The sequence below is a fragment of the Sebastes umbrosus genome, chromosome 22, assembly GCF_015220745.1.
Source record: "Sebastes umbrosus isolate fSebUmb1 chromosome 22, fSebUmb1.pri, whole genome shotgun sequence".
Lineage (NCBI taxonomy): Eukaryota > Metazoa > Chordata > Actinopteri > Perciformes > Sebastidae > Sebastes > Sebastes umbrosus.
Genome location: NC_051290.1, coordinates 3830253 through 3856447, shown reverse-complemented (window position 1 = coordinate 3856447; position 26195 = coordinate 3830253). Strand labels below are relative to the sequence as shown.

At 41.2% G+C, this 26195-nt stretch overlaps 1 protein-coding gene and 1 long non-coding RNA gene across 3 annotated transcripts in view; one reads left to right on the top strand and one right to left on the bottom strand.

Annotated features, from left to right (window-relative positions):
- Positions 1–19190, top strand: part of LOC119481470 (cytochrome P450 26B1) — a 41354-nt gene extending 22164 nt beyond the window's left edge. The window contains exons 3-7 of the mRNA XM_037758425.1: positions 11717–11835; positions 12436–12592; positions 13090–13245; positions 14603–14884; positions 15495–19190. Coding sequence (XP_037614353.1) covers positions 11717–11835; positions 12436–12592; positions 13090–13245; positions 14603–14884; positions 15495–15887 — 1107 coding nt within the window. The 3' untranslated portion in view covers positions 15888–19190. The remainder of the gene's footprint in view (positions 1–11716; positions 11836–12435; positions 12593–13089; positions 13246–14602; positions 14885–15494) is intronic.
- The window catches only part of LOC119481473, a 178612-nt gene continuing 164154 nt past the window's right edge, over positions 11738–26195 (bottom strand). For both annotated transcript variants that reach the window (XR_005205197.1, XR_005205196.1), the window contains exon 7: positions 11738–11854. This is a non-coding gene — a long non-coding RNA (uncharacterized LOC119481473). The remainder of the gene's footprint in view (positions 11855–26195) is intronic.

Here is a 26195-nt window from a genome sequence, read left to right as displayed (position 1 = left end):
ACACACACACACACATATAACACACAAAAGCATAGTATGTGCACACACACCTGAACATTCCCCCGCTCTCAACCCAAACAGCCAAACACAGAGACGGGTACAAGGGTCGGCGGTGTTGCTTATAGTCGAAAGGTTTCACTGCCGAAGTGTCTTTGAGCAAAGACAAGACATCTCATACCTGCTGCCGTTCTGTCCATGACCTCTGACCCCCCTGAGGAGGCAAGAGGAAAGAGGTTTTTCCTACAGAGGTCAAAGGATGAAGAGTCGTATTACAGAGTTTGACTGTATTGGCTCCAATGTAAAACGCATTTCCAGTTAAAACAACTACGGAAGTGGCGTTACTTAAGTACGGAAGTTACGTGACAAAGAAATCAACGTTGACTTCTGGTTTCACACGGGATATGAACAACGAACCAGGACACTCCCACCCTGACTTCCTCCTTACACGGCGTTTATCGCTCTTTATCCTTCCTGGTTCAAGATTACGTGGAGCACATACGCATTGATTTCGTGGGATATATATGAATTACAGCACCTTGCATTTTGTAGGTATAGCTACGGACGATGTGGTTAAAATGCACGCTTTTTTATTTCCTGTTACAAAACACTCTCTGTACGGTGGCTCTATCCTGACAGAAACCAGGCGATGTACAGGAAGTGATGTCTATAGTCGTTTTATACTATGTTTGTATGTTTTATATATTAGACAGCAAGTGAACATTTTGAACTTTGAACTTTGTGTTGGAAGCAGAAAAAATGGGCCAGCGTAAGGATGTGAGCGACTTTGACAACAAGGGCCAAATAGTGCTGGCTAGACGACTGGGTCAGAGCATCTCCAGAACTGCAGCTCTTGTGGGATGTTCCCGGTCTGCAGTGGTCAGGACCTACCAGAAGTGGTCCAAGGAAAGAAAACCGGTGAACTGACGACAGGGTCAGACCCGAGGCTCATTGAGGCACGTGAAGAGCGAAGGCTGGCCCGTGTTGTCCGATCCAATAGAAGAGCTACTGGAGCTCAAACTGCTGAACAAGTTAATGCTGGTTCTGACAGTGCATCGCAGTTTGTTGCGTATGCGGCTGCGTAATGTTATGGCTGATCGGTGTATATATACGTATCTCTATAAGTGTGAGGCTTAAGCTGGAGCTCGTCATATGATGTGCGTCAAGTGCCGCCCCTCGCACAAACAGGAAGTGTCGTGCTGCAGCGCGTCTAGAGTATTTTTACATCGTGTTATTACCACTTTTATGAAAGTGAAAAGCTTCTTCTTCCACCTCTGCATTAGCTTTAAATCATGTGTGGACACCTACCACTTGAACTTGATTTCTCACCTGAAGAGTCGATCTCCAGAGTTAGAGCTCGCCAGGCAACAGCTTTTGTTTTTGCCGTTGTGGGTCGTATAGCAACAACTAGTCTCTCCTCATCCATTTGTGGACACGCAGAGTAGACGGCGACAGCGAGAGGCGAGTGAGGAGATCGCAAGTCGAGCTGGTAATAGGACAGTGGCGTGAAGTGTTGTGTGACGTTGTGCATCAATCAATGCCCGCGGCTGTTTTGACGCAGGCCGTTCAGCGGCGGCGTTGTGTTTTGGCTTTTTTGCGGTCTTGCTCAGTGGCACCTCAACAGGACGTTCGGTGGCTGTTTGACCTTCTGACTGTCGCATCAACTTGATAATAAACAGGAGGGTCAACAGACAGAAATAGATGAGAGGTCAGCTGGTCAGTTTTAAAGGCCTGTCTAGTGTAGTGTGTAGTGTGTGTGTGTGCGTGTGTGTTTGTGTGTATGTGTGTGTGTGGGTTGGCAGCGCTCCCTCCTGTTTTCTGGATAATAAAACTAAGTCAACAGCAGAAGCGAAACAACATCAACTGGAGAGAAGGAATGACCCACTGGACCAGAACCGCTGCTCTCAGTGTGTGTGTGTGTGTGTGTGTGTGTGTGTGTGTGTGTGTGTCGGCCCTCCTTGTGGTTTTCGTACGGAAAAACAATCTTCACACAGCACATTAGCCTTTGGTGGATCAACAGAGCCAGCCAGTTTCCATATAACCCCCGTGCTAAGCTAGGAAACTAACTCCCTCAAAGAGCCACAGCGGCCTGGTTTTCCACTACGGGGCCGGACCGGGCCAAACGGGGACCAGCCAGCCAGCCAGCCAGCCAGCCAGCCAGCCAGCCAGCCAGCCAGCCAGCCAGCGCTCACACATCATCCTCGTCTGAAAAACAACATCAAACGAACGTATTTCTGCCGTGGACAGAGTTTATCACTTTGGTCGACATATCAAGGCTTCAGTCTGAACCTGGAACCGGTGTTGCTGCGATCACGTCAAGACTTTCATTCCTAAAGACAGACTTCTTCACGGTTATGAGGAAATGACAATAGTGAGACACACCTTTACACAAATGTTAGTAAAATTCCTAATGTTTTTTGGACGATATGAATCCCCAAAGAATGTTTTTGGGACCTGGTTGCAGGTTCCTTTCAGTCCGACTGAAATCACATTTATTCATTCTAGATATGGGCGTTCAAACACGGTTCTTGCACACCATAAAGTCTCGATGACAGGTGAGGTGTGCAGTAAAAACATTTCTAAAAATTTGCCGTACTATAAATAGATTCATGGGGGATTTGAAAAGATTCAGATTTGATAAATCTCTACGAACTCTGGGACTATTTTGCTGTGAGGTGACAGAAACTAGACTCTGAGCTACTGTGTCGACTTTATTTCAGTTCAGTTCTTTAGTTTTCATTTTGTAAACGGAACAAAACCAAAGTACATTTGTCTTTTCTTTTCCTCAGCTGTACACAATAAGATAAATAGATGATTAAAGGTGCCAGTGTGTAGGATTTGGCGGCATCTAGCGGTGTTGTTGCAGATTGCAACCAACTGAAACTGAAGCCAAGCGTATAGTAGAGCTATGGTGGCTGACGCGAAAACGTGAAAACATGAAAACACAAAATGTTCCCATCGAGAGCAAGTATTTGGTTTGTCCGTTCTGGGCATAGACTGTATATAAAGATGGACGACACGACCCCACTGTACAAAAGTGAAGCCAAAATATCCCGGATACGGGAGCGGCCATCTTCAGATTTTGACGTTTTTGGAGCCAGAGTCTGCGCAGTAGTGATCGGGCGGTGAAGCCGCGGTAATCGAGGTCACCCGCCTGAACCAATCGCGAGCCGGAGCTGGTCAGCGAGAGAGACTCACAGCTGTCAATCATGACGTCTCGCCACCTTTTTATAGCATCAAATAACTAATTAAAACACTTGAACATACATCAGCGTGATAAGAACTACCTAAAATGACAGAAACCATATTTGGGAAAAACTTATTTGACTTTGACTTTTTAGTTTGTTTCATCCGCTAACATGTAGGAGGTTTATGAGCTATACTGCAGCCAGCCACCAGGGGGCGATCCAGATGTTTTGGCTTCACTTTTGGGGGATCTATATATACAATACCCGCTCCATATGTAGATATAAACAGCTCATTTTAAAGTAACGAAAACACAACGATTCTTATTTATACACTAAAGAAAACATACTTATTAATATTATATTCTGTCTCTGCCAATATTTCCCCCCTAAAATGGGCCTTTAAGGACTTAAACTATAATAAAAACTGACAACATGCACAGTAAGTGTGCTGTAAACACGCTGAAGTGGCCTCAGTGAGCCCTGCATGACCCTGCAGTGGAAAAAACGTCCCTCTAAAGTGAAACAACTGCGGAGTGAATCCAAGTTAGGCACCGTGTTGACAGTGGCAGCCAGCGCTTTATTTTCACCCTTCTGACATATACCTCGAACTCGGTCTTTTCTGTTCCTCCTCCTCCGCTTAAACTCCCTCATTCTCTCTCTCTCTCTTTCTTTCCCTCCCCACATTTTCCTTCCACCTTGTTTTTTGGAAAACCATCCCTCCATCCTCTAAATTTAGGAAAAGGAGAAACACAAGGAGGGAAAGTAGAGGGTGAGTTTGGACAGGAAGTGGCACTTTTAACCTGACTTTTAAGTGCAGGCCAGATTTCCTTTTCCTCTCTATCTATCTCGCAGTGATAATCAGAAAATAAATAAGTGTGCCATTAATAAATTAGAACAACAAAGCTGCTTTGCACAAGAGATGCAGTGAAAGCAGTCATGCCTCCTGTGCTTCTGCTCATCACCAGTAGAGGGCACTGCCATTTCTAACTGGGCTGGAGCCCATCCTGTCTGTCCCCTCTTTGCTCTACTCACTTTAATCAGTCTCTCAGGTCACATTTAAAAGAGTTTTGTAGTTTTTTTATATTCCCATTAAAGCTGAGGGACTACGCGGTCCTCTAATGGTTGAGAAAAGCCAGCAGCAATTATCAAAATCCCCCAAAAAATAAATACAAAGCCAAAGTATTACAGTACTATAATGTTAAAATACCGCAGTGGTTGAAGAGATAGTCAGAATCTTTACCTAAGTTGTACTTTCCGATGTAAAAATACTCTGTTACAAAGTAAAAGTAAAAGCAAGTAAACATATTATCAGCAAAATATACTTAAAAGTACTTATTATGCGACTTTGTTTATCCGTTTTTCATCCACTCCGATTGCTTGAATAAACATGATTTACAAGTTTACTATGTTTCTTTTCAAATATTATATTATTGGGACATTAGCAGTGTTTAATGTTGTAGCTGGTTGACGTGGGGCAAATTATAACTACTTTAAATGCTGTTGGGGAGTTTAATCTATAAAAACGTCATTATATTTTAGTAGTTGATCATGTTTTGTGTCTAAAATCTGGACCTGAAGGTGTCAAATAAATGAGTTAAAAGAACAATATTTGAAGAATAAAGTAGCATGCAATGGAAACACTCAAGTGAAGTACAAAAACCTATATATATATATATCTACAAAGCCAATGTATTACAGTAATACAATGTTAATATACTGCACTGGTGGAAGAAATGCTGTCTTGTTAAAATACTCTATTACAAAGTAAAAGTCCTGCATTCAAAATTGCACTTACAGTAAGTAAAAGCAAGTAAATGTATTATAAGTAAACTTAAAAGTACTTATTATGCAGAATGTCCATTATGTTTGATGCCTTAATATGTAAGCAGTTTAAATTAAAACTCATTTTAAATGCTGTCGGGTAGTTTAATCTATAATAATAAGTTATATATTGGTCATGTTTTGTGTCTAAAATCTGGACCTGAGGTGTCAAATAAATGTAGTAAAAAGTACAATATTAGAAGTATATAGCATACAATGGAAATACTTGAGTGAATTAAAAAAATACCTAAAAAGTGTACTTAAGTGCAGCACTTGAGTAAATGTAGTTTACAGCACTGACACACTGCGAACAAGGTGATGTCCTGCATTCATACGTAAAAATAAATACTTACGTTAACAGCCAGTTCTGCAAATCAATTATACTTTAATGCAGCTTTCCTTTGGGAATTCATTAAGTAAACTCAAATCTACATGTTCGTCCAGCTGAAAGAGCACATTGCATTAAAGAAACAGTCGTGGATGTTAAAGAGAAAAGTTGTTTTTTGTTGCTGTTTTAAATAAAAATCTGAAAATAATGTGATTTATATGTTTTGGTAATATTAACTTCATCCGGCAGCTCTGACCTCTAGCTCGCCAATAAAGCAAAAAATGTTCTTCTTTTCTGATTGGAAGTGATGATGGAAGCCGGGAACGACGTATGGACCGCTGCTTGTTTGACTAAAAGAGAAAAAGGAATATTTAAAAAAAAAAAAAAAAAGGATGGATGAAGGGGCAGGGAGAGACGGGAAGAGGTGGGAGTAAAGAGAGAGAGAGAGAGAGAGAGAGAGAGAGAGAGAGGGAGAGAGAGAGAGAGAGAGAGAGGGCAGAGAGAAGAATAAAGGAGTCTTTACATGTCTGTGGAACCAGCAGCTCGCAGCACTTTCACATAATTTAAGACATATGGACGTTATTAGGACGACTGTGTCTGTGTGTGTGTGTGTGTGTGTGTGTGTGTGTGACTATAAGAGTCTGGCAGTGTGTGTGTGTGTGTGTGTGTGTATGTGTGTGTCTTTAAGCCTGTGTCTTTGCGCTGCAGGCTACAGAAGACAGTCACGTTTTTGTGGTGCAGCCGAATGACTGAACGATCCCCCCCCCCACACCACCACCACCTCCACCCCTGTCCTGTGTGGAACTTGGACCGTCCCAGAGTGACACTGCATAAAAAAAAAAACATTGTTTGATTGGCAGCAGCCGGGCCGTGCACTGCAGGGAGATACCGTGTGTGTGTGTGTTGGTCTGACCTGTAGTTACCTTTCAGAGTCTTGGCCTCCCGTCCGCCTGCACACACACACACACACACACACACACACACGACTGACTGACTGACTCACTGGTCCTACAGTAGCTCAACCATGCTGCTCACACTATTTATGAATGTGTGTGTGTGTGTGTGTGTGTGTGTAGGAATACGTAAAGTACTCGCCGCCCAAATTGACCAATTACGCGTGATCCAGTGCAGACGGGTTAAATGGCTGAATTCACTACGTTACACAACCTCCTCGGGCTTAACCCTGAGGAGTCTGAAACGTGGTCGTCTAGTCTTTCTAGTCCTCTCTGGCGAGTGATCAACAAACTAACTGAACATCTGGCTCAGGTACGGATAAAGCACTGAGGTGAACAGCTGATTGATTGGGAACTAATTCAATCATCAAACGACTGATTAACCGACCGATTACCATCCCGTTTTACTGACGAAGAAACCCATAAAATGAGTGAATGACTACGCAACCAACTAAATCCCTAACAGGCGTTAAAACAACCATAACCACAGGAGTAATTGACTAAATAACTCAATAACTGATGTTCTCATGCCGGACACACTACAAGAGAATCAAGCCGGTTTGGGTTTTTGGTTGTCACTATCTTGTTTTGTTGCAACCAGAAGTGACATGTGAGGGTGCAGCTAAGTACAACCGAATGCTGAATAATGCTGCCTTCAAATGGGGTCGTGTTTACCACGTTTACCACGAGAAAAGTCCATATGAACGCCCCTTCTTGTCGTATTCACGACCTCGTAAGTGGAAAGTTTCTGAAAGCTCTGAGTTCACGAGTTGTGACGTGTTTGTTGACGTTGTCAGAAATGGCGGAGGCTATGGAAGTTTTGTTTTTCTTTGTAATTTTATAACATGTCTGAGGAAAATGTTGATATTCCCAACGGTCTCATCTTTCTCCTCTGTCGTTACCCGCTTGCTGGCTTGCTAAGTTGTTAGCCTCGGTGGCTTCTAGACGCCGACAGTAACGTTAATATTGCCGTTGCTTAGCAGCGGTGTTCTTCACGACTTGACCACTTGAATGCCAAGCATATCGTGTACACGACTTCCCATGTTGTAAACACGAGTCACACAGTCACGTGGGAAAGAACGATAGCCAAGCTGACTGAAAGAAGGAAGGAACAACAACCGCAGTCGTGGCGACCGTGGTTAACGTAAAACATAAAACATAAAACATAAAATAGTAGTAAGATTGAGCTCAAAACTGGAGGACCAACTTGTTGATTAGCGGCAGTGTTTATTTAACGTGTCTCGGTGACTTTATCCATATATTTTTCTTTTTTCTTTGTGAATTTTCAGTACAAAGTAGTGCCAAAACTAAGGTTGCTAATTCGCCCGTCGTCCGCCATGTTTGTTTACACTAAAGTCACGATTGATTGCGAGAGATTTTACGAGACTTCCGGTAAAGGTTAAGATCTTTCAGTGTGAGCCAGCCTGAAGTAATCAGTCAGATTACTCAAATGACAAGAGATGACTTGATGTAACTTAGTGATAAACAAATAAGACAGAAGTATTCGTGCTTTTTTTGGCGCCAATCTACTGCAAATACGCCAGCTTGTTTTAACATGTAACCATGGCAACCCTCATGGGACAATCAATGTCATTTTAAAAATACTGCAAGACAGTTTACAGATGAATCTTTCCTCCAAGTTTCACCCAAATCCAATTAGCAGTCTTCAAAACCCTAACCCTCGTCCTCATACAGCTACAATGGATGAACCACAAGTGACAAATCAATCACACATTGACATTATCGCTATCTAACAAGCAAACAAAAGAACGGCCACGACAGCCTTGTGCTTTCTCCTCAGACTGTTTTGAGGTCAGACGGTGTGTGTAATCCCCTGTGGTCGGGGTTGGAGAGCAGGTCATGTAAGCTGATCTGTGACCAGCGGCTCCAGGGTGCGGCAGCAGAGGAAATGTCGCGCTGCTAACGTCTTAGAGTGCCCTGTGATCTGCACTAACCACTCCCTAACACACACAGCATATAAATATATATATATATAAACCCATACAACGTAATTCACACACTTTCACGCACACAGCACCAGCTCATTGTTCATTCATTCATGAGGGCGACGGAGGGAGGGAGGGAAGCAAGCAGGGAAGACGGCAACGGAGGAGAACGAAAATGAGAGGAAAATGAGGTAGAGGACAAAATAAGGGTACGAGTGCCCAACTGATGGTTTGGTGGCTGAAACAACGACCTCAGGAACCGCATATGCCCTTACTGGCCGGGGCTCAAATCCCACTAGAAGCTCCTTTCTTTCCTCTAAGCCTCTGTTATGTCTCAATGAAAACCAGCAGGAACACTTTTGTCTGTATAACCATGTTATTTCACTGCATTAACTTAACAAATGCACATTAAACTCATTTTTTCTTTGTGCATGATGTGCTTAAAAAGCTATAAATCCATGGTCCTATGGTTTTCCAATAGTTAATTCTGGATAGATGCATTTACAAAAGGGTTTTCGATGAGATTCAGCATGTTAATGTTCAGCATAGTTATTAAAAGTAAAGTGTACATTGTGTTAAGCGCAGTTTATTTTATCTGCATGGTTATAAAAAGTAAAAGGAAAGCCATAAAAAGAACCCACAACGATAAAATAAATTGAGAAAAACCACAGACAAGATGTAATTATGAGTTAATGCAGGTTAGATAATAAAGAAGGAAGCTCATAAAAACACAAACAAAAAAGGAAAGCAACTAATACGGCGAAACAAAACGATTTTAAGGCTCTTAACGTGAATTGATGGACCAGCCACCGATCATTAGACAGAAGTATTCATCTCTAATATAAAATGTGCTTGTTCAAATGTTCCAGTCCATTTTCATTGGGCAGAAAATGCAAACCATGTGTACCAGTCGCTGAACTCGCTCGGCAATGTTCTGCATCGCCCTCCTGCGATTGCTGATCGAATAAAAAAAACTAGAAGCTTGAAGAATTAGACTCTAAGACACTGTATCATTGCTTAAAAAGCTCAACTGTTCGTGTTCATCACCGAATAGTTGACATTTCGCCCCGAGCGGCGGTGATATTTACCATTCTCTTCTACCAAATTGTGACTGTTTGAGGGAGAGCTCAAAAGGTTAAATGCACAGGAATGTTATTTATCCAAATAAAGCTAAGTGTTAGTGACTGATTCATATTAATATAAAAGCCCTATTCTAGTCCAGTCCGCTCGCTTTTTCTCCTCTCCTCACCACTTCTAAATCATTCCCAAGACTGTTTTAAGGGCAGTTTTGGAGGTTAAATCAGATGGAATGTTATTTGTCCAAACAACACTGACGACTGGTGACTGATTCATACTAAGAAATACTACGAGCAGCCAGGAAAGACTTAACTCTTCCCCCCCTCCTCCTCCTCCTCTCTTGCTTTTTCTGCCTGTCATTCTAGTTCTGCTGACTACAGGGAAAAACCTCCACAATGTATAAGTCTCTGTACAGAGGGAGGGAGATGATTGAGGAACGGGCATCGTAGAAAATGAATAAGAATGAACACACGATGGAAAGTCTCGTCTAGGTATAATTTAAGAGAGAGACGAGGGGGATTAATGGATAGAAAATGTTGCAGAGATGTGACAGGAGAGAGAAAGAAGGGGAATATTAGGAACTTTGTTCAAGGATTAACTGTGCAACATATCAAGGGGGTACAGACTATTAAGTCAAAGTTTTTACATAGTTCTAATAGGCTAAATACCAAAGTTTGGAGTTTTTTTTGTCATTGAAATGTGCATGTGTCACCTGATGATAGGCGCTAAATGAAAAGTCATAGAATCACCAAAGTTAATACATTTCATCCTAAGGGAGAAAGGAATGGCTGCACCAAATTTCATGCCAAACCATCCAGTACTTGTCGGGTCAATTTTGCCTCACGGTAGCTGGATTGTCAAATAGCGGGATCAAGAGATCACATAAAAAATCCATGTTGTCAGGCTTCAAGTATGCATTTGTGTCCAGACCACCAGAGTTCAGGCCAATAAGAGTCCTGTGAAGAGCTACTGGCAGCTGAGAGCGTGGTTTAGTTTTGTGAAGCCTGGTCTTACCAAATGGCGTATGAATGATACATTAATTTGTAAGTCATTTTGCAAGCGATAACAACGCCTTTGTTGCTTTTGGCGTGTCATGTAGTCCGTACTGACTGCAATACAAACGCATCCGTGTGAATATGCTACGCTCAGAGCTAGTGATGTAGAATAAAAGGTGAGAGTCTGCTTATGGTAGGTGGGAGGTGAGGTGGATGGGCCCAACAAACACAGGACTTTCAAACAGAAGACCGGTGTTCGTGTCCCAAAGTGTTGTTGACTCATTTTGAAGTTAGTTCGTCACGTTTGTTACATGTTTTCTGTTGACAATTTGTACTTATATTACGTTGTTTAGATATGTATTTCAATTAGTTTACATACTTATTTTAAGTGGTTTAGTTGCCTAAAGCTAACTGTGGCTGTTACCGTTGTAGTGTTACGTAAACATAACCGAGATCCGATTCACAGTAACGCCGTGGAGTTAAATAACATGTGAAAAGCTGTTTCACAACGTTAAGCCTGTGGCGTGTAAATGACACACGAAAACAACAACGGCGGCTCCCGGAAGAGGTTACCGTAGATGCTGAAATAGCATAAGAAGAGCAAAGAACGGCACTGAAGGCTCTTCTCGATGGAAAAGATGTTTTTGCTCTTCTCCCGACTGGGTTCGGCAAGAGTTTGATTGACAGATGGTTCATCCAATCACCTGCCAACGACTTTTTTGATAGTACCTGAACTTTTCCAAACAGTTTTTGTGTGACAAACCATCTAGAGACATTTCACTTAAAAGCCCAAACATGAACGTCATGGTGGCATTAGGTAAAAGTCAGGGGATCACCAAAGTCAGTAGAATTTATCCTCAAGGCACAACTGATATCTGTGCCAAGTATCATGGCAATCCATCTGACAGTTATTGAGATATTTCAGTCTGGACCAATGCGGTGGAAAGTTCAACCAACACAACAACATTGCTATCCAATGAGCCACACCACTAGCATGGCTAAAAACAATGTATATCCTTTGCAGTTGGATTGGATCAAATTTGTAGGAGTGGTGAAAGTGTTAATAAATTTAACTATTAAAAAAAAGCAGAATAAACTTGTTCTTCCTGCCATCTGTTCACACTCCCTGTCAGTCAGGATTTGCCACACTCAGAGGTTTCATAAAGACATTCTGGTGTTTGTACTTACAGTACTAATAGGAGGGAAGGGGATTACGGTATGCAGTCTTTTTGCCTAATCAGTGCTTTTGTCCTCTGCTTGGACTTGCGCTGGTTCAAACAAATTCCTCTACGCTTTCTGTCCGTGTGCCAAGTCATACAATTTATGAGCATTTAATGAAAATCCTGGGTGATCTTTATCTGTGTCTGCACAGTATGTGTTATGAACATGCCTGTTAACTCTGTCTCTCCAGGTGTTTGCCAAAGTGTTCAGCCACGAGGCCTTGGAGTCCTACCTCCCGAAAATCCAGCTGGTCATCCAGGAGAGCCTCAGAGTGTGGAGCTCCAACCCCGAGCCCATCAACGTCTACAGGTACGGTACGGTGGGCCTCCTAGTGTAGAAACACAAGAGATATAAATGTCATTTTTACTGAGCTTAAAATTTGGTAGGATCATCATCTTACTGCTGGTAGAAATGTGGGTCCGGATATTGTACTATTTCTGCAGAAAGAAACATTATTACTATACATAGAAATGCCAATACAGTGTATAGAAACATCATAGTTACAAATGCCATCACAACCAATGGAAAAATGAACCTTATAAAATATCTTAAGCCAGAAACTTTTTGGCGAAATATAACAGAAAGTAAAGACATTCCAGTTGTCTTTAAAAAAACACAACAGTTTAAAGAAGAAAAGTCTTGGCTTCAGGTGCAAGAGGCATTATTGGCAGAAACATCATCATTTGAGGTAGAAACGATCAGAGACATTGTAAAGGTCATTATCAGTTTCTATCCACAGTAATAAAGCGAAACATCATCAGCGTAGGTAGAAACATCTAATCTGTAAGACTCGTATAACACAAAGACAAGGTTCATGCTGCTTCGAACAGTTATGAAGAAAGGGTGTAAATGCAAGTGAGGATCTATCATTGGATATGACTGAGGTCCTGATTGGTTGTCTTTCCACAGGGAGAGCCAGAGGTTGTCGTTCACCATGGCGGTGAGGGTGCTGCTGGGATTCAGGGTGTCCGAGGAGGAGATGAGGCATCTGTTCTCAACCTTTCAGGACTTTGTTGACAACCTGTTCAGCCTGCCTATAGACCTGCCGTTTAGCGGCTACAGGAAGGTACGTGTTGACATCCTCTTGTCCTTTTTAGCTGCAATCTTTCTTCTTACAAAAAAGAAGCCCCTAGCTTTTCCATTTGATGTATTTTGGTCACGAAATATTTGCCAAAAACAAAACTATTCCCTTCATGCTAAGTTGTAGTTGCTAATGAATTGTGTTTTAATTACTTAGGTAGCATAACGAGCACCTTAATTGTGCTTTTACCCTATTTATTTTCTAAAACTGAAACATTCTTTTGAGTTCTCAACATCACAAGAGGAACGTAAGCTGATGGATGCTTGGGTACAGGAGCGTTTCTATGTTCCCCTCAGATCAGTACCTCCGCCAGTGCCATGCCATTGTTCAGATGGCCCATTATTACGAAACCCCATGACTCGCCCTACTCTGCCTCTGATTGGCTTACCCCAATATTCTTACCCTAACCCTAACCAATCTCACTCCTCCATTTAAAGAAATCTTGGTATCTAGTGTTAACTTTTCTTTGTATGTGTTTGCAGGGTATCCGTGCCCGAGACACCTTGCAGAAAAGCATAGAGAAGGCCATCAGGGAGAAGCCGTTGTGTTCCCAGGGGAAGGATTACAACGATGCGCTGGACGTCCTGATGGAGAGCGCCAAAGAGAACGGCACCGAGCTCACCATGCAGGAACTGAAGGTAACAACGTGAAGAACACACTCACTGTTTACCCAGTGAAGCGCTGCCAGAGAGAAACCTGTCGTAGCTGAGCAGAACACATCAACAATTATCGTAATTTCTCCAACAAATCATCTTGGCAATGAAAGTGACTTATGATATACATCTTCATATTAAATATGACTGCAGGGATGCTAAACTGATGCCCTTAGGGATAGCAACGGTATAACACACACATGCACACACACTCATAGACAGGCACACCCTCTATTTACCTATTAAAGTAATTCTGAGGAATTCTGTGGAAACTCAACTCTCTCTCGCTCTCTGTGGTTTCTGGGTTAAGTCCAGGGCCAAAAATAAGTCAACACTCCCCCTGCTAGGGGTCTGAAAGAGGCCTCCTGTACGCACACACTCACACACACATACAGTATATAAATACACACTCAAAGTGAACTGGGGAGCCCCTGTCGCAGAGGCCCATGCCGAAGCACTCTCCTGCAGTTTTCTGACGCACGCATATAAAACACACACACATATGTAGGGTGAAGCAGAGATGTGTTTTGACACAGATGATGGCAGATGAGGGGTTTATAATGAGAGTCGTGCTGCCCAGCCTCTCTGTTATTTATTCCACTACCTTAAAAATGGGCGCACTAAATGTTATTATTGGATTTGAACTTCATATTTCCAAACACGCTACTTTTTAGGAATTAAAAACAACATACTTTTATTATGAATTGGCTTTTTTTTTTGGCCCTGTGTTGTTACGAAACAAATGGCCAGGCTTGAGGTGTGGGGTGGTGGGTTTTTGCCCAAAGCAAGGTTGAGTTTGCTCAGTCGTAAATTGTGTTTTTTGTATTGCTACCACCTCAAAAACAGTAATCGTGTCTATAATTGGACATTTCGAACCCTTCAGCACATAATACCACCATCTATATTTCCACTCTCCGGACGCCTTTATTCAAGAGTCAAGCAATTAGCCCATCAGAAGCTGAAGCAGAAACCAGTTGGCGTACCCACAAAGTAAAGACAAATCAACTTAAATGCCCCCGGTATGCTAAAAATACTCTTTATTTTCCATATCAGTGACTGGCTTTTCCCAGCTCTGGCCGAGTGGTGAATAGTAATAGCGACAGGTATGGAGACTGTGTTTAGAGGCTTTCGAAACCCTTTGTGGAGAAGAGTCAAACATTATTATGACTTTTGTCTTTTGAAATACTGCTGAATATCTTAAAATGAAACAATCTGAGGAGGGAAGCACTCCATGGTCGAACTCCTCATAGATAACTTGTGACGAGGGCTCATAAGTAGGTATTGCAAAAGGTTTGGGAACCAGTGCACTGATCCACTATCTCGCCTCTCTATCACCCCGCAGGAGTCGACTATCGAGCTGATCTTTGCCGCCTTCGCCACCACGGCCAGTGCCAGCACCTCACTCATCATGCAGCTCCTCCGCCACCCTGCCGTCCTGGAGCGTCTGAGGGAGGAGCTGAGAGCCAGGGGTCTCCTCCACAATGGCTGCCTTATGCCAGGAGAGCTGAGGCTGGACACCATCGTGAGCCTCAAGTACCTGGACTGTGTCATCAAGGAGGTGCTGAGGCTCTTTACGCCCGTCTCAGGGGCCTACAGAACCGCCATGCAGACCTTCGAACTTGACGTGAGTAGCCAAGTAATATTTGCCGACAAAATACTGAAGCCACTTAATAATCTCTTATCATATGTCAACTGTTGATGAAGACGTCTTTCCAAATTCATCTTCAAATCTAGTATCTTTGCAAGTTCCATCAAGAATAAGAACATAGTCCTATCAATCTACAGGAAACAGCCCAAAAAGTCAAGGTCTCAACAAAAAAAGCCATCTCATTTCAAATGAATGGTTCAGAAGACGTTGGAACATAATTGTCTAGGATCCTTATGAAGAACTTATAAAGAATAAAGAAGAAGAGCTTCGAACATCTGATTAAACTACAGGAAACTACCCTAAAACACAAGGTTTATGGGCACATTTACCAAGGACAAAGTGCGATCACAACTGATTCCCACATCTCCTATTCATAGCTGGTATGAAAACAAGATAAATTTCGCCTAATTTTGCAGAAAAGTTCCTAATGCTTAGCCAGAGATACCAAATTCCCAAATCTCTGGCCTTACAAGCTGATGTGCCCAAGTGCAACAACTTTTCCAGAATTGATTTCACCAAAGAAATCCACGATTGCACCCTTACAAACTTGCCCACTGACGTCATTTCTCTGTCTTTCCATCTCCAGGGAGTCCAGATTCCAAAAGGCTGGAGTGTGATGTATAGCATTCGGGACACCCACGACACCTCAGCTGTCTTCAAGGATGTGGACGCCTTCGACCCTGACCGCTTCAGCCAGGAGCGAGGAGAAGACAAAGAGGGACGCTTCCACTACCTTCCCTTCGGCGGTGGCGTCCGGTCCTGCCTGGGCAAGCAGCTCGCCACCCTCTTCCTTCGCATTCTGGCTATCGAGCTGGCCAGCACGAGCCGCTTCGAGCTGGCCACCCGGTCGTTCCCCCGCGTGGTCACGGTACCGGTGGTCCACCCTGTCGACGGGCTGAAGGTCAAGTTCTACGGCTTGGACTCCAACCAGAACGAGATAATGGCCAAGTCGGAAGAGCTGCTGGGAGCGACTGTTTGAAGGGCAGAGGGTTGACGAGTAAGGGGGGGTGGGGTGAGTGATCGAAGAAGTCTTTAGGGAGAAGATTGAAGGAAGGAAAGAAAGAATTTCAGAGTTATTTTTTCTTCTCCACCTTTGCTCTGCCAAGTTGGAGGTTCCTTTTCAGACTAAAAGAAAAGCAGAAGTCTTCGTCTCTTGTTACACCTGATGATGATCGGGACTTTCCTCTGAGAAAGGAAGAAGCTGCCAAAAAAGTTCTTAATTATGCTCTATTCTGTGTATTTTTTTAAAGAAATATACAAACAAAATGTATGTACAAAAAAAAAAGCTATGTAATATAATTTGAAAGAGAATGTGGGTAGTGCACAATGGGAGAAAGAGAAGTATGGTGGTACTTTTGGTGAAATGAAGTGTTGAAATTAGAAAAGTAAAAGTAAAGACGGTTGCGGAAGGAAGGAAGGCGAGATGGATGAAACAGGGTATAGGATGAAAGAATATGATATTTTAGCATTTTGCTTGTGCTTAATCAAATGCAGTGAACCATTTCAGTTGTCTAGCAGGGTAAAAAAGATGGATATATAGACTGAAAGTTCTAGACTTTTCCGGTCAAATTTGGTAACTTTTGAGCCAGAATTCTTCACGGCGCCACCAAGATACAACTCATGGTTTCTTCTTATTTGAAGATCAGTGGTGGCATTGTGCTTTCCATCAAAGCTCCACCAAGATTCAAGTTGTTTACTAGCTTACAGATGCAGTAAAAAGGATTACAGCACATTGGGTAGCAGGTTGTGGCACAGGTACACTGTGTTGCCAAGCTTGTCCGATTGGCCCTGCACCTTTTCTTCAAGCCAACCGTATCATGATGCAGTAAATACTTTTGAACGGCTTAAATTTGTACAAATAATTAGGGTCAAATATCAAGTCAGGCAGTGAAGGAAAGGGCTGAGAAAATAAGGGATGTAGTTCTAATGGGGAAGATATACCGGCTGCATATTTTAACGGGTGGAACACATAGCATTGTGAATGGATGTAAATGGGCAATTTCTGTTGTTTTTGTTCACAAAGCTGCCTCTACATTTTTTGATCCTCATTGATTTTTAACACAACAGTTATATTGCTTCCATTCATGCATCGTACAGTGGAATAAGCTTCAGTTCTCAAATGACCAACATTATGAAAAAAAACAATAGAAAGGATATCAAGGGTAAGCACCGCGGAGCTTTTATTCAAGTAGTGCCTGAGTAAAATAACCTGCAAATGATCTGTCTTTATCTCTAGTGAAAACCTTGCATCACTCTCTTCCTCAGTCTCTGCTACCCATTGATTGCCCATATGCATCGACTCAAAATGTTGCCCATATATATATATATATATATATAGCATATCACAGTAACCGTGGTGATGTGTGAACTCAGGTGCAGAGTAGACATTGTGGTGAATAACGAATAAGCCTTTGCTTTTTGGTATTTAACTCTCATAATGTAACTAACTCACTGTTGTAGTTTCAGAGTTGGACCGATTACTTCCTTCGCCTTCTCTCCGTATAAGAAAAAACATATCAGGGCTTCCAATAGCGCTCGCTCTCACTTGACTTATTAGTATTTCCTTCTGCAACCATTTTGTTTCCACCCTCCAAGGAAGCAATTTTGGTGGTGCAAGCAGAATCGACCGACATGAATTTCGCAATTGGCACCACATAAGATAAAAGTAACTGAATCCAAGTCAATAAGTAATGAGGTCCAGGTCTGCTTTGTAAACTCTCTGAACCTGTGCTTCGATACCTAAACTACACTTTTAAGTTGCATTGAGATTGTACTCTCTCGGACGGTGACTTTATCCCGCGACGAGGATAAAGAAGTCGCTCTCGTGAAGCGGCGAGACTTCCTGACGCTGGAGGAGGAAGGAAAAGACAGAAGAGGGATAAGGTGGAGATGGAGAGGAGAAGACCTAAATACATGCTGCTTGAGTGTTGCTTTGTCGTTCTGTGTCTGTTTAATGTGTGTGTGCTGTTTTTGATTTTCCCGTCTCCTTTGGGGCAGAGTTGCGTGGAGAAGGTGACATTTGTGTCTTGCTGCTCCTCCAATCAACGCTAAGAATGCAAAACAATATAAATTCCATGGTTTAAGCAACTTTATTAGCTATAAGAGATTTATTGTTTGGGGGGTGATTGCACAATCAGAACTCTCAGAGCTTTGTGTGTTCCATAATCGGAGAAGGAGGACTGTGTTCTTGTTTCCCATATATGGAAAGCTTCTGCAACAGAACTCTGGGACTTGTTAGCGGAACTCTTGGACATTCTAGAATCCCTGGATAGAGTTCTAAGTTCCAAACCGAAGCTCGAGAGAGAGAGAGAGAAGGACCAATGAGGTTTCAGGGGAGGGCAGGGTCACGCTCAGAGGGCTTTTCTTATTGGACGATCCCGTCGTCCAATAGCATTCCAGATGGATTCTGCCTGTGCTCGACATTGTTCACTCTTTCTACCAACCACACCACTGATTTCTTCATGATAAAAATATATATAAAAATAGATTTTTTTTGCTGCTTTTCTTGTGTACATTTTCTAATTGAGAGTTCTAGATTGCAATAGTTTGTATCAAGTGAGATTTGCTATTTTTTTTCGCCTTTATATATATATATATATGTTTTAATCAGTATATATATATATATATATATATACTGATTAAAATATTTTCATTTTGTGAAAACAAAAAGAGCATTAATAGATTATAGTGTATATTAATTTGTACAATATTCCTTTCTTTAGCAAGCCATGGGGAAAATCAGCTATTTACGTCTACTAATAACCTAATATTAATGTTATTGTACGATTAATATTGTTGTTATAAGATATTTGAAATGCTATTTTTTATTCTATTACAGATTTAGAGTTTTTTTTTAGCCTAAATGAGAAGGTCTTTGGTAAATATTGGATGTATTTAGAATGTTATGTATTTCAGTTATATTGTAAACAGTGTTTAAAATGTTAATATTGTTGATTTGATTACTGTAATAATTATTATTTGTTTGGTTATTCAGACTTATTATCACTGCATTTTATTTGATATTAATTATGGAAAACAGAAAGCACTTGCGAGGTATGTCTATTTTTTAAGTGCCATGCGACTACACTTCCCCTTCCTCTCACCTGTTGGTTTCTCTCAACCTGTCTTATGTCATTCTGTACATAATATTTGTATTTTCTTTTTACAGGAAAAAAATGTTCATTTAGTTTAAATATGAATCTCTTGGTCTACCTTCTTCCTTTCCTTTTTTGTTACCGTGATTGTTAAATGTACTCCTGTAATAAAGTATAAAGTAAAAAGATATCCGAATAGTGAATTTTGTTCTCTTCCCCTTCCTCTAGCTAACTAAAGAGAAAATGGTTAAAACACATCACAATTTGTTAGCCTTTCCTCCTTGGAAGGAGTGACAATAGCAACTCTTCTTTTGTAGATTCAAAGAGCACCAACTAGTTACTACACTCAAAAATACAAAAAACAAAAAGGTGCAGTGAAGATCAAGATATCAAACCGCTTCCAGAATCGGTAATCATGCATAATACTAGAGTGCAAAAGCAACTTTGTGTGTTTTTATAAACCACCTGAAGAATGTGCAGAAGCACATCCAGCATGCAAATCAAACAGATGGCAGGCGGCCTGTATATGCTAACGAGCTCAGAGCACTGAAAGCACTGACGTGTAAATCAGAACGGTCAGAATAGTTGTGGATTGGGAACAAGTGAGACCAGGTGACTTCTCTCCGCTTAAATAAACTGTTAATAGCAGTAAACGCTGCAGAGACGCACCGTTCCATCATATAATTCTCGCGTATATGAAGGTTTGGGGGCAACAAAACCACTCAGGTTAATAAAAAACATCATGATTGGCCTTAAAATAAGTATATAAACTAAGTGCAATATGTACGGAAAGTACGGATGTAACATAAGTACGGAAAACACGTCACAAACATCACTACAAAACATGTAACAAACAAAAGTCATACGGTGGAAATGTCGTTGGATTTTTAGTCATATAGTTGGCTCTTTGTACGACTCGTGTGATGTGCTTTACTACGCTATGACAAGAGTGTGTGGATGAAGCAAAGTTGTTAAATTTTACTCATTTAGCGGCTAGTTAGCTTGCTAATTCCACCATACTTTCATGCTACAGTGGTTGCAGAAAATGAGCCAAACAACGGGGGTTTGGCCAGCGGCAGCTGCTGGGTCTAAACTGTACGACTACCCGCTGGTAGGACGGGGATTTAACCAATGAAATGACACATAAATGGTACATTTCCTGAGATTGGTGCGAATGGTGTTCACAACAGAAATAACCGCTTCGAGGCGAACCAGAGGATGATTGTCTGGTCCGCTCCAGAGTTCGAGGCCGGCGTTCACACCAACCCAAGCGAACCGCACCAAGGCGGGTAAACGCTCCAGGGTTCGGTTCAACCGGATTAAACACGGCTGCTGTGAATGCGCCCTAAGATCCATGCAATTTTAGAAAAACAGGATCAAAGAAGACCAAAAACTTCATTAAATTAACTCACATTTTTCAATATTGTTTGGTTGTAAATGTTCAGATTGAGTCTAACAACCAGTCATCTGGGGAACACACAGAAACTGGTGGTCGGTTTAGACTCTCAGCACATTGACTGAGTGATGTCTCAATGCCCCCGTATCTGTTTTTATTTCCCAGCCAGCAGATCACTGTGGTTTGTGAACATCAAGAAGAAAACCAGCTCTGATGTTCGCCGGGAGTTTTCCTTTCGCTTGATGGAAGACAGAAACGGAGACAAAGAGAGCAAGCTATTACAACGAACGCAGATGAAAAAAACAAAAGAAAAACTACACACACTTCAAAGAGATGGTTTGAGAGTGTGCATGCACAAACGCACACGAGTCATTTTGGAAAAAAATTATAAATATTCACAAATGACATGAATATAAAATATGACTGAAATAAAACAATGGCTGAACAATTTGGACACATACGCTACTTGTGCATGCACACACTCAAACACACACACAGCTTGTGGGAAGAACAAGAAGTTCAGTTCTGTTTGTTTATAGTTTTGCCGCCAGGAGAGATTGTTTGCAACACTAAGGACTCCAAGATGAACCACTTCAAGGGAACCGAGAGACTGTGTTTGTATGAGTGGACATGATTTGATGGTTTTCATGAATGGAATGAAGTTCTGAGATCACTGACTGAGTGGCCACTTTTAACTGTTTCAGTATATATACTGTATTCTGGATTTTAAAAGTGTGCTGCATAAGAACTTTTTTGCTTCCAATAGTAAAATAAAGAGTGAAATTCAGCTTATGAAAGAAAAAAAAACCTTCTCTTGTCCAGACAGCCCGTTATCCCGAAGGAAAGCAAATGGCTGATTATTATAAAAAATTACGTCATCGTACTTTAGCGGTTGCGATATTTTTTTACCCTCCTATGGTGAAGGCAAGACCCGCCCGACATACTCTGCCTCTGGTTGGCTTACCCTGATATTCTTACCCTAAACCTAACTAATCTCACTCCTCATGCCTAAACCTAACCAACCCAACAAACGAAGGCAACGAGTTATTAGAGGCAGAGTAGGGTGGGTCATGCCTTCGCCAATGGGAAAAAAACAACGCATTCTCATCCCAACTCGTCACATACCGACGCTTTGTCACACCCCTCGGTGTCACTTTTCGGTTGCAGTAAACACGTGCTTGACGTTGTGAATATCACAAAAACATTAGCTTAGGTTTAGGCAACAAAACCACTTTGGCTACAATTCTGGTATATTTCATCTATAGGGTTGTCCTCGACCAAAGAAATTCAGACTAGTCGATTAGTTGATTTAATTGACAGATCTGTCAAACTGAGTTTCTCCACAAAGAATCACAAAAAAGCAACACTTCAAATCTTGTGTTTACCAGAGATGTGCTCATACGTTTTTTGGAAATAAGTCATTCAGCATGAAAAAAGCGTGACAAATGATGATTAGACTTTAGAAATCTTAGTCATCTAAGATCAAAACAACGGATTAGTCAACTAAAAGGGGGCAGCTCTAATTTCAACCTGGTATATTTCCCATAAATATGGCCATTGTGACTCTATATGATTTATGGAAACAAGAACTCAACACCACATAGTCTCTTACAGCTTTCCAAATAAACATGATTTTTACATGAATCATTACATGACGCTCGTCTCTGAGTCTGAACTGTGTTGTAATAACGACGTTGTTGCTTTGCATTTGCAACTGAGATGACACTGTTATTTCACACACAACTGCAAGACGTAAACTGTCTGAAAAAGGGAAACATTTTATGTCTATGAAAGATGTTTTTAGACAGACGTAAAGAAGAACAAGGAACAATGAAAAACAAGGAAGAAAGACAAAGAGAAGTGGAGAGAGCAGAGAGTCCTCTCAGCTGTGACTATTGTGTCTTCTGAAGGATTACACCACAGTTATTATCCAGCGGACTGGATGCAGAAGCACACAGCTGAACCCTCAGCGGCAGGTACGAGGGATCATGAGAAATGCTGAGAGCAGACATTAACCAATCAGCACGCAGACTGAGTCAACAGAGTCCGACTGCTGTGGGAGCAGAAGTGTGACGGTCCATCTCAGGACAGGATGATGGAGAGAAAATAAAAGAGAGGAAAATCAGAAAAGAGAAACGTTCATCACAAATCCTATGTCTCTGAGCAGTTGGATGGTGGTTGGATTAGTGAAAATTAGAAACTTTAAACATGAAATCTATAAAGAGAAGAATGCAGAAGATGAAGAAAACTGAGAAGTTGAATGTGAAGATGAGAAAATTTACATTTAACCTCTAACTAAACCCTTAAGGTGTGTTCAGACGAAACTCAAAGTGGATTTTCACTTCACATTTAGTCATGCGAATACGGCCACTGGAGTGTTTTTACGAATATTTTGCAACTCGCGAATATTCGCCCTTAACAGCCAATGGGAGAACTTATTGATGGGAGAGGTTTACCTCAATACCACATACCTTAGCAATGTTTACTTCCGCCATCAACTATGACTGAAATAACCACTATTTTACCTGTTGTGGATGTCCCAGATCAGTTTGTTCTCATACTGTTTGTAGCTTTATCTACGAAAAATAATGCACTGTACTTCATATACAGTACATACCGCAAAATCAATTTGAATGTAATCCATGTCATGGTGTACCAAAAAGTATAAAGAGCGACAAATGGCAAGCAGGGAGGAGGTCAGGATGGATGGGTGGGTCAAAAAACACCAGACTTTCACCAGGAGACCGCTGTTCATGTCCCGTGTGAAACCAGAAGTCAATGTTGATTTATTTGTCACGTAATTTCCGTACTTAAGTTACGCCACTTCTGTAAAAAAACAAAACACAATCTTCTCCAAACCTAACCAATTTGTTTCCTGTGAAGACCGAAGTTTATTTTGAAAAGACTGTAAGCATGTAACATGCGGAGATTGACACGTGTTGCTGGACATTCGTAGGAGAACGCACGAAAAATGAGGAATAACTTTTCGTAACCTATCATATGAAACGTTGTATGAGGATACGTTGCCCAGATACGCCGGAGCCCTCTACTTTATTGTTGTGTCTCTGTGAAGTACTGACGTTGAGTTGTAGCGCTCCGGGTCCCAACAGACGGCGAAAATAAGTCTCAACAGTGATAGTGCGTCAAACACTCGAGTTGAAACATTTCAACGCAAGAGGGACGCGTATTCATGTCTATTCGTCGCCCAGCGCAAAGTTGCATCTACTCATGTCTACTTCACTTTATCGACTGTAACACTGTTGTCGTTTTTTCATATTTATTATTTTGGTGTAAGGTATTACTGGAGTTACTATGCCGCTGGTTTTGTTGAGGCCATTATGTTTGGAAAGTTACTGCTCATGATGATGCAGAGATGCCTGTTTTACTTAGACTTAGACAGCTTAGTAACTGTATTATGAAGAGCTGGTGTGACCCACCAGACAGGTTGTGGCCTACAAATGTGTGTTAGTCTAGTATTAATATGCTGAAGTGCAGTAAAGAATTACATGGAAGTTTATGGGAAGTGTCAGCTGTTTTAATTGTGTAATCGTGAGGCCTGGGGCAAATTTGCTGTTCAACGTTTATAAAGTGACACATGTTGAGGAAATGTTATTTTGCGTCAGTTACATTTTTTTCATCTCAATGCAAACGCTGTTTCCCAGAACACAACCTGAGTGCTCTTTCATGAGAAAGAGAGTGAGTGTGCAGCCGAAAGCAAAAGAAGAAACCGTTGGCACCCAGCTGCCAGCTGTATAACAGGAAATGTCACTCTCACGTCAATCGGTACATCAAAGAACAAAAATGTAATTACACTTTATTACATATCAAAAATCAAAGAGTGGAATATTGACTGTTTGCTGTAAGGACAAAGAGACAAATTAGAGTGTGTCTCTTTGCCAACATACTAAAACAGAAAAGATCAACTGCCGATGGGACAAAAAGGTCAAATGAAATCATGTGTGTGCATGCATTTTATTTGTTCCTCTTATTGCTGGCATATGACTCGGCCTGCAGGCGTGTCCTTGTACCAGTGTCAGTATTTCCAGGCAGAAGCATCTGTTGGTAAATCGCCACGTGTTTCGGTATGTACTGCATGAGGTGTGTGATTTTCCTCATTGCAGTAACGTGGGGTTTTCCGTGTCAAACATGTGTGAACTGCTCCTGGTGGGATATTTTAAACCGTCTACAACTCCAGCTGCAATTTGTAGATGACAAACTTCCAAAGAAAACATGAATGACAACCCCAACTGTTGGTAAAAAAACATTTTAAGGAACTTGTGGCTTTTACCAACCAGCTGACACTCACTCTTTCGCAATCGATATCAAAGGAAATGAGCGGTTGATGGAAGGTATTTGGACGTTTGCCTTCATAGTCCCATCAAAAAGACAAAGCGGTTCCAAGATTTGTAATGTCAAGGACTTTCAAGTCGATTCATGTAATATTTTTTTTTTACAGAAATTCCCATCTGAAAAGGCTGCACCTCAATCTATCACTCTACAGTCTGAGTACAGCCAATTTTGCTGCATGAAATCTACATATTCCCAGTTCTTCTATAACTGCCAAATGAGAAGAACTCTTAAAAGAAAACATCAAGAAACACTGCCATCTACGTGTGAGGTTTAAATATTTGTTTTAGCTTGATGTGAAGACAATTTGAGTGCTCTCTGGGTGATGGTTAAAAAAAGAGAGATTGGATAATTTACTCAGCGTAGACAATTGTATAATGTGTATAAAGTCATATATCGTCAACATGTCAGAAATTAGGATCAATAGCTTGATAACAATATTCAAAGTTTTACTTCATTGTCCATGAAAAAAAGACAATTTCATCTTTCAGTTTTAAAACATTTTTAGCAGCCATAGGGAAGGAAATGTAATAATTAGCTAGAGCATGGTGGGATTCTATGATATCATATCTAGTGTTTAGTGAGCAACTATGTTAAAAAAAATTAGTTAAAGAGACAAAAGAAATATGGTTGTTATTTTTTTCTGAACATTTAGGAATTAAGTATTCATAATATGCATGGTAATGTTTGTCATTTTTTAACAGTTTAACATTATCAGTTTTTGCATTCATTGTAAAAACTGATAATGTTAAACTGTTAAGAAATAACAAACAGTACATCAGAACATTTGCCAATTAGGACAAAGTACAGTTGAGGCTAACATCCAGCCAGGACGTCTTTTCCTTCAGAGCATCACATCAATGGAATTCAGAACCACCAAGTCAACACTAACGCAATGTTTATCCACCTTAACCAGGACTGTAAGCTACTCATATTGTACTTGTATTTGGATTTTGTCCACTAATATTGCTTAACTGTATTGAGTATGCTTTTTACCAATGAACCAACTTCCAATGAAAACTAGCCTCTCAGCTAACTCGTTTAAATTTGTTTGAATGTTGATTAAGGTACATTGTCCCTTTTCAAACAAAAATAAAAATTAATCAAATATGAGTTGCATTAGTTTTGAAATATTTGGTCATAGACCAAAGTATTGGAAACATTTTAATTTTGACCCCATGATGGTGCTATGTGAGAAGTAATGGGATCACCAAAATTCACAAAGGTCGCGAATATCTGCACCAAATTGCACAATTGGACTGACCAACACTACCAACCCCAGAGCCATATTTCTAGGCTGAGTATGAAAAAAAACAAGGGTTTTCTCCAGTCAGCAATGATAAACATACGGAGGATTTTAATGCAAAAAATACATCTATTGCACTGTTCTGTCATGATAGAAACATTGAAGTGTTGCCGAGGACCACAGGAAGTCCTGCCAATGACCCCT